This window comes from Helianthus annuus, chromosome 3 (assembly GCF_002127325.2).
Source record: "Helianthus annuus cultivar XRQ/B chromosome 3, HanXRQr2.0-SUNRISE, whole genome shotgun sequence".
Taxonomy (NCBI): domain Eukaryota; kingdom Viridiplantae; phylum Streptophyta; class Magnoliopsida; order Asterales; family Asteraceae; genus Helianthus; species Helianthus annuus.
The window spans coordinates 159,514,987-159,529,318 of NC_035435.2; the positions used below are offsets into that span (position 1 = coordinate 159,514,987).

General features: G+C 39.1%; 1 protein-coding gene across 1 annotated transcript; it reads right to left on the reverse strand.

The window, feature by feature from the left end:
• Window positions 1-339: 339 nt before the first annotated feature.
• Window positions 340-2,869, reverse strand: LOC110930452 (cytochrome P450 82A3-like). Its single transcript, XM_022173754.2, has 2 exons — window positions 1,775-2,869; window positions 340-1,099 (listed from the first exon to the last, which is right to left on the reverse strand). Exons 1-2 carry the CDS (start codon window positions 2,744-2,746, stop codon window positions 467-469), a joined length of 1,605 nt encoding a protein of 534 aa, XP_022029446.1. The 5' UTR covers window positions 2,747-2,869; the 3' UTR covers window positions 340-466.
• Window positions 2,870-14,332: the final 11,463 nt, after the last annotated feature.

A 14,332-nucleotide genomic window follows, 5' to 3' on the forward strand; every position in this document is an offset into this window, starting at 1 on the left:
CGGAACAGTACTTATTCTCACGCCGGAGCCTGGTTAAGAGGGAAAACCCCCATCTCCCACTCTTAACGAGACTAACGGTGCTACTGTTTTGCAGGATTCAAGCCATCGTCACGAGCCAAGAAAGAGGTTGAACCCACAGAAGAAATAACCCCACAGATTAACCTCAGTGTTAACCGTTCCAAATTACCCACATGTAATATGGAACAACATGCTCATTCAGAAGTTTTTTGCACCGAGCAATTTGTTTAAAATCATCAAAGTGAGTTCATTCACATTCCACATCAACTTTTAAGGCTAATAACACATGTTATCTATTATTCCATTTATCTCATACACACAAGGACTGAATCACGAATTCTTATTGATAGAGATGTTTACAACTTAACAAACTGATTAATTCATCTATATTCCGCAATATAGGGGGGGGGGGGGGGGTTGTAAAAGATTTGATGCTGATGTATACAAATCACGCGCCAACATGATACAATTTTTCGGATAAACGAGGGGCAAGTAGGACCTCCAGTGGCGTTGCTTTGCTGGATGTTAAACCCAAACTTTCAGTCATATCAATCGGTTCATTTGAGGGTTTGTTTATCACAAACTGTTGAATCAGATTGGCTAATGCTAAAGACAAAACACGTAATGCAATGGAAACACCAGGGCACATTCTTCTACCGCTACCGAATGGAAGCAGTTCAAACCCTTTTCCTTTAAGATCAATATCCTTTTGACTTGTCAAGAATCTTTCTGGCTTAAAATCATGAGGATCTGACCATATGTTTGGATCACGATGGATTTTCCAAAGATTGACCAACAAACGTGTGCCTGTTGGGATGTTGTAGCCGCTCACAATGCAATCATCCATGGACTCATGAGGAAGGGAGAGAGGTCCAGCCGGGTATAAACGCATTGTTTCTTTGATAATGGCGTCGAGGTAAACCAAATTCTTTATGTCTGTCTCCTCCACCAGTCTGCCTCTTCCAACATGTTCATCAATTTCATCTTGGGCAATTTTTAACGCGTTTGGGTTATTAAGTAGCAAAGATAAAGCCCATGTTAAAGTTACAGATGTCGATTCCGAGCCAGCAGTTATTAGTGCCTGCAGATTGAAGTTACCATAAATGTTGTTGACTTGATTATAAGCAACAAAGCGTTAACTTAAGCTTTTATAATAACTTATGATCGATCTATAAAAAAAACCAAGAGGGTGGTTTCCAAAATAAATTATACATTGGTAGTTGGGTCAACTCTAAATTAGATAACTGGTCAAATTATACATTGGTAGTTGGGTCAACTCTAAATTAGATAACGGGTTAAAACTTGCAACGACCACCCCTCGTAGTGGTTGACACCATGCCGCCACAATCACCTCCACCATCGCCACTAGCCATCATCAAAAAATATTGCGGGCAAACCTTTTATTTACTTTTGTTTTTCAAAAAGGACGCATTCAACCCGACTTGTTTTTTACCGTTACCCGTTTGGACACAAACCAATTTATTAAGAAAAAAACGAACCGTTTTAGTTTTAACTTGAACTAATTTTGCCTTGAACACGTGTTTATCCAACTGGTGGTCCTGACCCGAACCCGTTTGACCTGTCACCCAAACTTGACCGACCCGTCCCGTTTGGGCGGCTTAGGAAATAGGAATCATGAATATATATTATTTCCTAATAACTGTACTCAAATGATTTTTTTTAATACTATAAGATGCATAAATTAACAAATAATGATGAAGTAGTTGTAGAATTGATCAAGGTTGATTAAGTTTACCAAGCATGTGGATTTGATAACTGTATCATGGTCATATCCTGGGAAATCCTTTTCGGAGGCATCTTGGAGAATAGAAATCATCATATCCATGAAAACCTGGTCATCTTCTCGTTGCTTCCTACGCTTTTTCTCCCTCTTCCGCGTGTTTAACCATCCTTCAAGGATGTCGTCCATTTCTTTAGCTGTCATCTTCATTTCTTTTTCATATCCTCCGAGGTCGATGTAATTCGTAAATGGAATGAAATCGGACACGACAAAAGCGCCTAATAACTCAAAGAGTTTCCTTGCCGCGTTTTGAAATCGTACTCCTTCTTCATCGTTGAGCTGAAATCTCTTCCCTGAAATAATCCTAGCTAGAATGTTAAATACCAAGTTCCCAAACCATTGTGTCATATCCACCTTCATGAACTCGCCTTCGTTGTCTTTGTTCTTTAGCCACGCCTCGTAGATATCCTTCGTGGATGCTCTAACTTCATGAACTCGAACATCTCCAAGCATCTCTACTCGTTTTTGAGAAAGAATCTCAAGCATAACGATTTTGCGAACTTGTCGCCAGTAGTCCCCATATGGCGCAAGGCCGAATGTGGCGTAGTTATACAACATGATCTCAACCGCCTTTGATTTCGGTCTACTCGCAAACGCCTTGTCGTTTGTGGTAAAACACTCTTTAGCTAAATCCCCACTACTCACAACCAAAACTTGGTGAACACCAAGCTTGATGGTAAAGATAGGGCCATATTTGTCAGCCATGTCACCTAAAACCTGATGAGGTGGTCGAGATCCACCTAGAAGGTGCAGGTGTCCGATTATAGGCCATGAACCCTTGGCTTGAGGTGCTGCTCTCTTCTTCACTATGTTTATCTTCTTTCTCCTCAAGATCTGCAACAGGAAAGCTATTGCAAGAATAACAAAAATAGATAGTACAGTCGTTGAAAATGAGAGATGGAACTCCATGACTTCTTGATCACACATAATTTTGGGTGTGATTTTGTAAAAGAAATAGATTTCGTGAGTTAGATATTTTTCAACTTCACAGGTAATGTCAAATATAGCAGTTGATACTCTTGAAATTATTGCCTTTTTAATTTGTTGGTTACCTCAAAACCAATATTGACTTGTGCACTTGCCTCAAAACCATTATTGATTTAATTAATCACCCAGAAGATTTTGAATACATACGTGGTCCTAGCTTATGTTGTCTTTTTTTCTTTCTTTTTCATTATTGTTTTCTTATTAGTTTTAATGGATATACATAATTCTGGGTGAAAAAAAAAAAGAAAATTATCTGTGGGTTGTTTATTATTTTGTGTCGGTGTATTCGGAAAGGCAGGAATAAAGCTGTCCAAATTGCTCGGCCTTTGAAAATCATTCGACGGTCGTTCGAAAAAGCTCGGAAATTTGCTCGTTCAATTCCTTGCTCGGTTAAAACCGAGTCAAGCAGCTCGGTTCGGTTTAAAAACACACCAAGCACGAGCATAGGTATGCTCGCTCGTCGCTCGTTCGGTTTCGATTGAATTTATTTTTATTATATATAAACATGTAACATAAATATTTATTATATTATATATATAATAAATATATAAAAAGTATTAAAAAAGTGGAAATCCGATATTCCCGCTATTGTTTTAGACTTTAGTAAAGTAACCCTAATTTCCCTAAATCCCTAAATCCCTATTTCCCTCATTCTTCTCAAGACTCAAGTTCACCATTTCAGTATTTCACCAAAACTAGCCCTAGTCTCTCTTTCTCGGACTGAATCTCTCACGGCCTTCTTTCGTATCATCCTTCTGACCTTCTCTCGTTCATCTTCGGCGTATCATCCTTCTGACATTCTCTCGTTCATCTCCGGCGTATCCTAAAGTTCGGCCAGTAGCCAGCATCTCCATCTGTCTCGATTCTGTTGTCGTCGGCAGCCAGTGTCTCCATCTGTCCCAAACCCATTATTTTTCAGAATGAAATGCTCGTTAAAACGGTATAATTTTTTAAAAAGATATTAACGTATAAAAAACTTATAGCCGTTTGAAAATTAAGCAGGAAAATTATTTAAGTCAGAAAGGACTAATTACCTTTCAACCCAGGACATTTGTCATCCTCTCCTGGGCGCCTATACCTCATACAAAGATTGTCTTTTGTACAGGAGCGAGCCTCTACTTAATATAAGGACGAATTTTATGACAAGATTACTAGTATAACAAAAACTATTGGTCGACTTAGAGATATATTTAAAGTAAAGACAAATATTAAGATAACGATTATAAAATAAGCAACATTGCCAATATAATATAAGATCAATGATTAAGGATCCATTTAAAAGGGTTAATAATGTGAGAAGTGTAGGAAATAATATGGTGTTGATATGTGTTCTTCAATTTAATTAATTAAAAAGGGCAATAATGTAATTTACTTCAAAGTTTAATTAATTGATAAAAAAATATTTGTAACCTTCAGTGAGTTATTTTAGGTTAGTGATATAATTTTACTTTTTACAAAGATTTAAGAATTCAGTTTTATATACCAACTCAGAGATTTTATAAATCATTATCGTCTGATTCATAGAGATCGAAGAAAATTACGGTTCGTATTTTTTTGAATCATCAGTTCTTTTTTTTTAATCATCAGTTCGTATAAAACACCATACGAATTCCAGAAAAAACCACAACTTGAATCGTAATACAACCATGGTGTTCTAACATCTGGAATGATTTTTGTTATTTTTGCAGGTATAAAACACCATACAAATTCCAAAAACACCATGAATTGAATCATAATACAGTCGTGGTGTTTTAACATCTATAATGATTCTATTGATATTCCAGATGTTAAAACACCGTGACCGTAATCACAATACAAAGTTACAGACTCTAGATGCTAAAACACTATGACTTGAATCATAATTCATTATTTGCAATGTTATGGTGTTTTATATACGTTCATGGTGTTTTACTGTAAAACACAACGCCTTGAATCACAATACAATTAAAATACCATTGTATGAACATAGAAAACACCATGGACTAAAACATCCGATCGAAACGTAATTTTTTTTCACTATATAAGTATAACAATATGGTACTCATATTAAAGATAAAAAACACTCGTTATTAGTTATTATGGTGTAATTGTTTTTTAAAAAAGAGTTACATATAAAAAGTTATTGACGTTTAAAAAAGTAGGGGGAACTTGTATGTGCATTGCATATGAGTTTCTAATTTTAAAAATATTAAATTTACCTTTATACCTTTAATCTAGAAAATTAATTATTTTAATGGTAAACACTATTTACAATTTTGCAATTATAATATCAACCATTAGATTATAGATCAAATGGTGTAAATTCCTTCATACACTTCTCACAAAACACACCCTTTTTACAATAACTCTACTCTAAGATCAATTTTGAATAAAAAAATAGTTTTGTGAATCAATTATTGTATATCAACAATTATTTTTTTTTTAAATAATTTACATTGTTAGAGTTGCAAGTAGAGATGTATAAATTGGTTTTCCTTAAACGGTCCGTTTTTTTAAAGACATGCTTATTGTAAGGACGGATTTTATGAAAAGATTTCTAATATAACCAAAACTATTAGTCAACATAAAGATATATTTAAAGTAATAAAAAGAGATATTAAAATAACATTTTTTAAAATAAGCAATATTGCTATTATAATATAAAATTAATTTTGATTAAAAACAGTTTTTAATTATTTATTATATATATGTTGACATGTGCATTTTTTAAAGTAATTTACATTATTATATTTGCGAGTAAAGATGTACAAATTGGTTTTTTAGGGCGAAAAAAAGGTTTTTCAAAAAACCAGTTTTACATAATGGGAACCTTAACTAGTACGAACCAGTTAGGTTTAAAACTGATTTACACAAAAAATCGGTTATTAACCAGTTTTTTAAACCGGTTCGGTTTTTAAACCAGTTATATGAATCGCGAATAAGAACCGGTTTTTAGAAAAAGTTGGTTTAGGTTTATTTTTTCGTTTTCAAATCTAAAACCGATTTTTTGTACATGTCTAGTTGCAAGCTGTGTGAATGCTAAATTCTTAAGTTTGGACCATGTGGCATGATCTGTACCTTAAACTAAGTGTTAGTTTCTTTTGGCTTTAGAAGGATAAAAAGCTTATCAGGTTAAGGGAAAGCGGGGGAGGTGGGAAGGTTTACCCACTTATGTGAGTTTCCTGCCCGAGAGGTTTTAAGGTCGAATATTGCGAGGGTAACCCGTGGCACCGGTTCAAACTGGATTAATATGTCAACCGCGGGATTCCTACTCGTGACCTGGGTGATCAAAGGCCAAAGGCCTAACCGGGTGATCTAGCCGCCCAAAAAAATGTTAAGAGAAAGCGAATAAAGGAAAATAAACTGTATGAACATTAAATCACCAAGTAGAAGATTTACTACTTAAGCATTAACACCTTTGTAAAGAAATACATTATAACAATTAAATTGATTATTTATATTTTAGCGTAAATCTTAACTTATATTAATCAAGATCAGTGTTTTGGAGGCTGGATCGGACCGGCCAACCGAACCGGGATTCATTACCAGCGACGGTCCGGTTACCCTATACGAGCCGTTTATGCAAGAAACCGTTCGGTTCAGAGGTTGAGCCGGTGAACCAGGCGGCGGCCTAACAGGACCCACAAGAATAATTATGGTGGCGAGAAGAACTGACATAGAAGATCGTTTACTCCGATCATAAACAGACCGGAACGTTACCGGAACGGTGGCCTAAACCAGATCTGAATGATGAGCGGGCACAAATCTGAACAGAGAAGAAATTACCGTCCGGATCTAGATAAGATATGTTGAGACACCAGCACATGTATTATTGTAACGTACTAAAAGTTTCAAAACCGGACCAGATTGATACGTGCAATGAAGTAATACTTTTATTAAACTGTCACACCCCGATTTCCACGTGTCTCACCGGTGGGCCCGGTGGGGGATTATCGTGACGTAGTTGGCAACAATATAGTCAAATCACACAATATATGAATGCACAGCGGAAACATAAAGATAATTATATTTCAACCACTGTTTGCAATATCAAAGTATTACGAATAGTCGAAAATGTATCCACAGGGGATCAAATAAAAATATAAATGTTGTTCAACAGACATAGGCATCTTGAGCTTGCGAGACTCTTTATGATACTAAGGAGAATATCCAGCCAATTACGCATAGTACCTGCATTTAGTCTTTTTGGGAAAATACGTCAGTTTACACTGGTAAATACATTCAACCGACACTTTTGAAAAATGTTTATGAAAATTGATTTGAATGCACAAGGCACAAACTCTTTTATAACTTGGGAGAATTATTTAAATATATAATCTTGTGAACGAATTACATGTTCCTTATGCGTTCAGTAGCACGGATCAAGTCCGGGTTAAAGATCAATAGACACACCATATCGACTATTTATGCACTGACGAGTGTACGCCTACACTCCGCGCTTAGGTCATGGCCATTTCGTAAAATGATGCCAGGGATATCCGGGACATGGTCATTAACCCCCCAAAGGCTTTTAAGTAACAAGACTGTTTAAACGAGCCGATCAAATTTATTCAATTACCCACTCAATCGATGGAGAATTTGATGCCCGATCAAGCGGTATACTATGTACCGTAACCCAAGCCCGTATAACGGAAAATAAGTTAAAAGTATTTACCTTTGCAAGTATTAATCCTTAATCGAAATAAATTGCAGATAGCTTTTACTGGTCCCCTATTCTAGAACGAAGGTTTAAATTAACCTATTAGAATCTTAACGGGTCTTTAATTTAGCCGTAGCTTAGACCGGTCAGTTTCAACGGATAGTTACGGTTTAATCGCGTGAAAGGCGAAAACCGGGAATGGAATGTGATTTTGACCCAACAAGTTTGAAGACTTGTTTTATATGGGTATAATAATCACACTCTGGATTTTGGGGTCAAAACAATATGGTTTGACCCGTTTCGGCTAGTTTATGTAAACTAGTTACATAAGCCGAACCGTGCGCGCAAAGGGCGCAACGGGTAACCGTAAGAGTCCTACACTGTTTTCCTAAGTCAATATGCTTCAAAGAGGTTGTGGTATCAGTAGGGTACCTTCCATAATGCCCGTAACGAGTTTAAGTTCATATTATGCCCCGTAGGGGTATTTCGGTCTTTTTAAGGATTATAAAAGAGGTTTCTGAGTTCTACAGGAAATCTGAGTTTCCCGAACAGTTTATAAAGTCTAAAATACTTTATTTATTATTTAAAATCAGTAGCAACTGAAATCGGGTCAAAAGACCTTGTAGAACTCAAGTTATGGCCGAAAAGGGTATATTCGGTAATTACCGAACCGATGCCATAACCGCAGGTTATGAGCAGGTTAAAAATAATTAAAAATCCCAAAATATTATTTTACATCAGTGAGTAAAAGGTTTGGTGTCGAAATCCGGGTTTAGATAGGTGTTATGCTAATTGCGCTATTAAATTACTAAAGTTTCCGTAATTTGCGCTATTTAGCATAACTCCTATTCTGGACCTCGGATTGACGTGAAATTTTAGGGACATGCTTAGAAATCAGTAATTAAGGTTATGGTTCTTTCACATGTCCAAAATTCTCGTTTTAATATAAAAAGGGCATTACGGTCAACTTTTAAGCATTTAACGGAAATGTGTAAAAGACTCGGACAAACAACGAACCGGTCATAGAGGGTTATACCATCATGTAACCTGGTCCTAAGAGAGTCCTAAGGCATATCTAAGTCATACTTTAACGGGTCAGAACTGAAGTCAATGCAAAAGTCAAAGCTTTGCGACTTTCGGCTCCGAACCGGGTCAAAACAGTAAATGGTCGGATCAAACAAGCTTAGACTAGTTAATATACTTATTATTATGTTTTATGAGTGTTTAAACAGGTTAAACATCATCTACATTACTGATTATGCATTAAATCGCAAAATGGCATTTCTGTTGACTTTTTCTAAGTACGTTTGACTCGATATTTGGACTAGTTAGAATGGGAATCAGAGGGTGCCCTTTTAGGGGTTTAAAGCCCACATGATTACCAACATATAACTATCTTTGATTCGACAAATCACTGGACCATTTGTGATTTATCGCAAAGTCAATCGTTAATTACGACGGATTGGCTTTTAAGCTAAACTATGCATAAACTAAGCCACAAAAGGGTAGACACACTTACAGATGCTTGGTGCACGACTAAGAATGTTAGGAGAAGGCTTGAGAGCTCCAAAAATGATCTTGAAGGCAGGTTTGAGGTGTGTTTCACAATGGTACACTACCATGCCTTTTATAGTGAAAAACTTAGCTCAAGATCATTACAACTCACTCTAGGATTGCTCATGGATGATCAGCAGGTGTCCTAAGGTGCTAGGGGACATGTAGAGGGCGCCCATGCTTCAATAAATGCTTCAATGATCGTTTACAAGCTTAAACATTGAATTTGTCCAAAGTTTCTGCATCTGGGACTCGTACGCGGCCCGCATTAGGATTCAGCAACTTGGACGCGGGCCGCATGAATCCTAATGTCAGAAAACGAATTAGCAGCTGGCTCGCGGCCCGCCTTAAATCACCCAAAACCTTAACGCGGCCCGCATTAGACCTGATTTCCAAGATTTTCAAATTTTTTGTAATGATTAACCTGACCTTTCGGTTTCGAAGGGGTAACTTTGCGATTTGGCCCTCGATTATTTACCACTAAGGGCCTCGTGCCTTTTTCCCGCATTGTTAAGTCCCCGGTTAGTTTAATTACTATCCGAAAAGCCTTAACTTTTATTGTTGACGCTTTTAACCCCTCTCATACGAATTTGATCATAACTTTCTCGTTTAAAAACGAAACTTCGCGAAACTTATATCGTATATTCTAGTGAGCGTATTTTACTGTTACAAAGCCTCGGGTTCATCAAAGGGTCACTCAGAGGTATAAATTAAACATGTTGACACAATTAACCCCTGTAGCTTGTAATCTCTCACTTTCTCCCGCGTTTCGCTCCGTACGATCCATGATTTATTCGTTTGAAGGTACGAGCATCGTTTAGGGTTACTATACAGTATATTTACCCTCCGTTGACATTTATAACCCTCGAATTTACATACTTTCAAGGTTTGTCAACTTTAGTCCTTTATTTAATAGTTAATGCCACGTGTAAACTCATGACACGTGTCAACACATTATTGGACACAAAATTTCGAGGTGTTACATCCTCACCCCCTTAAAATAAATCTCGACCCGAGATTTACTGAAATAAATAAGGGTATTTCTCTTTCATCATGGATTCAACTTCCCACGTGAATTCGGGACCTCTACGGGCATCCCACTTGACCTTTACTATAGGTACATGCTTCCTTCGAAGCTTCTTTACCTGTCGATCTTCAATCGACAAAGGTTTCTCCACAAATTTCAAGCTCTCATCTATATGCACATCTGTATGGGGTATTACCAGTGATTCGTCAGCGAAGCACTTTTTCAGATTGCAGATGTGGAATACATTGTGAATTCCATTGAGCTCCTCCGGTAAGTTTAACTTATAGGCAACTGACCCGACACGTTCGATAACCTCGAAAGGTCCTATGTATCTTGGGCTTAGTTTGCCTTTCTTACCGAAATGCATCACCCCCTTCCAGGGTGATACTTTAAGTAACACTTTTTCACCTACTTCGAAGTGAAAATCTTTACGCTTTGGATCCGCATAACTCTTCTGCCTATCTCGGGGCAGCTTTGAGACGGTCTCGAATCTGGACAATCTTGTCCGTCGTTTCGAAGACTATCTCTGGTCCTGATAATTGGACATCTCCAACTTCTGCCCAACAAACAGGCGATCTACACTTTCTACCGTATAATGCCTCGAAAGGCGCAACCTATATGCTGGTATGGTAGCTATTGTTGTAGGAGAATTCGATTAAGGGTAGGTTCTTATCCCAACTACCACCCAAATCGATAGCACATGCACGTAGCATGTCTTCCAACGTCTGAATATTACGCTCACTCTGACCGTCTGTCTTAGGATGGTAAGCCGTACTAAAATTCAAACGTGTGCCCAAAGATTGCTGGAAACTTTTCTAGAAATGCGACGTGTATCTAGTATCCCGGTCAGAGATAATAGACACGGGTATGCCATGCAAGGCTACAATTTATCAACGTATAACTGGGCCAACATGTCGGAGCTATAAGTCTCCTTGATGGGTAAGAAATGAGCTGCCTTAGTCAGTCTATCGACTATAACCCATATTGTGTCATTTCCTTTTCTCGTCTTGGGTAACTTGGTAATAAAATCCATAGTTACACTTCCCACTTCCATTCGGGAAGTTCAGGCTGTTGTAGCAAGCTTGACGGCTTTTGATGCTCAGCTTTGACTTGCGCACAAGTCAAGCATTTGGCTACATAAGCGGCTACAGACTTTTTCAAGCCTATCCACCAATAATTTGCCTTTAGATCCTGATACATCTTATCAGCTCCCGGGTGAACAAAATATTTGGAACTATGGGCTTCCTGGAGGATAACATCTCGATGTCCCCCATAAATTGGAACCCATATTCGTCCATTTAATCGTAAAATTCCGTCCTTGCTAAGAGTTAACTGCTCCTCAGTTACTCCCAGCTTTTCTTTAGGATAGTTAGCTTCCAACACAGCTTCTCTCTGTGCAGCTAACAACCTTTCAATCAAATTATTCTTCACTTCAATGCTCTTGGCATTGATTCGGATGGGTTTCACCCTTTCCTTTCGACTTAAGGCATCAGCGACAACATTCGCCTTGCCGGGATGATATCTGATTTCACAATCATAATCATTTAAAGTCTCCATCCAACGGCGTTGCCTCATGTTTAATTCCTTCTGATTAAACAGATGTTGAAGGCTCTTATGATCAGAATAGATCACAAACTTGATACCATACAGATAATGCCTCCACAGTTTTAGTGTGAACACAACGGCACCCAGCTCCAAGTCATGGGTGGTGTAATTCTTTTCGTGCACCTTTAACTGTCTCGAAGCATAGGCAATAACCTTGCCTTTCTGCATGAGCACACATCCCATGCCAGTGTGTGATGCGTTGCAGTAAACTACGAACTCTTCGGTACCCTCAGGTAATGTCAGCACAGGAGCGTTGCTCAACTTTTGCTTCAGAACATCAAAGGACTCTTGCTGTTTAGGGCCCCAAACGAACTTTACCTTCTTCTTGGTCAAGGAAGTTAAGGGCGCAGCAATCCTTGAAAAATTTTCTATGAATCGCCTGTAATATCTTGCTAACCCCAGAAAACTACGAATCTCTGTAGGCGTCTTTGGCTCTTGCCAATTCATTACGCCTTCTACTTTAGCGGGATCCACTTGGATACCACGCTCGCTGACAACATGTCCTTGGAATTGGACTTCTCGAAGCCAGAATTCGCACTTAGAGAATTTGGCATAGAGTTTCTCATGATGCAGGAGTTTGAGAATACAGCGAAGGTGTTTCTCATGGTCAGCTCGGTTCTTCGAGTAGATAAGAATATCGTCGATGAAAACGATGACGAATTTATCTAAGTATGGCTTGCAAACGCGATTCATGAGATCCATGAACGCAGCCGGTGCATTAGTGAGCCCAAAAGGCATCACTAGGAACTCGTAGTGACCGTAACGAGTCCTAAATGCGGTTTTATGTACGTCTTCATCTCTGACTTTCAGTTGATGATAGCCTGACCTCAAGTCAATATTCGGAAAATAACTTGCCCCTTGTAACTGATCGAATAAATCGTCGATCCTCGACAAGGGACATCTATTCTTTATCGTGACTTTGTTAAGCTCGCGATAATCGATGCACAGACGCATCGACCCGTCCTTCTTCTTGACAAACAGGATTGGCGCTCCCCAAGGAGACGAACTAGGTTTGATGAAACCTTTAGCTAGCAGTTCATCCAGCTGGGTCCTCAACTCCTTCATTTCGGTTGGTGCTAACCTGTAAGGTGCTCTAGCAATAGGTGCTGCTCCAGGGATGATATCGATCCTAAATTCCACTTGCCTATCTGGTGGCAAACCGGGTAGATCTTCAGGGAAAACTTCTGGATATTCCGAAATGACGGGAATGTCTTCTATCTTTGGTTTAGGCTCATCAAAAATCACCTGTGCCATGTAGATGACACAACCCTTCTTTAGACATTTTGAAGCCTTAAGCATAGTCACTTGCTCAGGCAATCCGTACTGTGTATCCCCCCGAATGGTAAGCGATTCAACAGATGGGGTCTTTATCACCACTTGTTTTCTGTAGCAGACGATTTGAGCCTGGTTGTGAGATAACCAGTCCATACCCAATACTAGGTCAAAACCGGCCAATTTAAAGGGAAGTAGAGATAGAGGAAAAGAGTGGTTCTTAATGGATATCACACATCCATCTAACACAGTGGAGACGGTTTCTATGGTGCCATCTGCTAGCTCTACCTCGTAATTCACATTTAAGGTTTTGACAGGCATATTCAGCAATTTGCAAAATTTATGATCTACGAAAGACTTATCAGCGCCCGAATCAAAAAGTACTCTTGCAAAGATATCATTTACGAGAAAAGTACCTGTGATCACGTTATCATCTAGCACTGCTTCTTTCGCCTCCATCCTGAAGACTCTTGCATTGGTCTTCTCGGCCTCTTCCGGCTTCTTGGTGTTTTTAGGGCAGTTGGTTTTAATGTGCCCCTTCTCGTTGCAACTGAAGCAAGTTGCATCCTTTATCTTTTTGCAATCCACGGTCTTGTGGTCCTTGGACTTGCATAACCCGCAAGCATACGACTTTGACTGAGTCTGCGAGTTTGATTCGAGTCTACACTTTCCAAAGTGATGTCTCTTGAAATTCTTGCACTTGGGCTTCTCACCAGACTATTGCCCGTCCTTCCTTGACTCAGACCCTCTCTTGTTGTCACCGTTTCCACGGTGCTTCTTGCTCGACCTCCGTGAAGTATCATCTTCACGCTTTCTCTTCTCAGCCTCTTTGTTCCTCAGCGATCTTTGTCGGACCGCATCAAGAGTAAGGGACAAAGATATGTCGGCTACAGATCTAAAGGTCGCTGGCCGAGAGGCCTTTACGCTTGCCTTTATTTCGGGGGCTAAACCACCGATAAAACGAGCTATTCTCTTTGGCTCCGGGGTTACCAGATACGGAACCAACCGGGACATCGTGTTGAAGCTCGTGAGGTAAGCTTGACAGTCAAGGTTCGTCGTAACCAACGATAGAAAGTCGGTCTCGATCTTTTCAACCTCATGTTGAGGGCAGTAATTCTCCTTGATGAGAGAAATGAATTCCTCCCATGTCATGCTGTATAAAACAGACTTCCCCGAGGCCTGAACCAACGACCTCCACCAAGCCAGGGCCTCGCCTTTGAATGATTGTGAAACAAACTTTATCACATCTTTCTCTGCGCAACCACTGATGTCCACCACGGTGTCCATCTCGTCTAGCCACGTCATACAATCGATTGCGCCTTTCTCCCCAGTGAAGTCTCGGGGCTTGCATGATACGAAATACTTGTAGGTGCAACCCCTGGCGCGAGACGCATCAGTATACACTTTTTCTGGACGGACACTGTTTTCA

Bases quoted from the DNA above. Each gene is read 5' to 3' on its own strand.
- LOC110930452 (XM_022173754.2), bottom strand. From the start codon at position 2,746: ATGTGTGATCAAGAAGTCATGGAGTTCCATCTCTCATTTTCAACGACT. The intron at 1,100-1,774 runs GTAAACTTAATC...TTCAATCTGCAG, and splicing joins TTATCAAATCCACATGCTTG to GCACTAATAACTGCTGGCTC.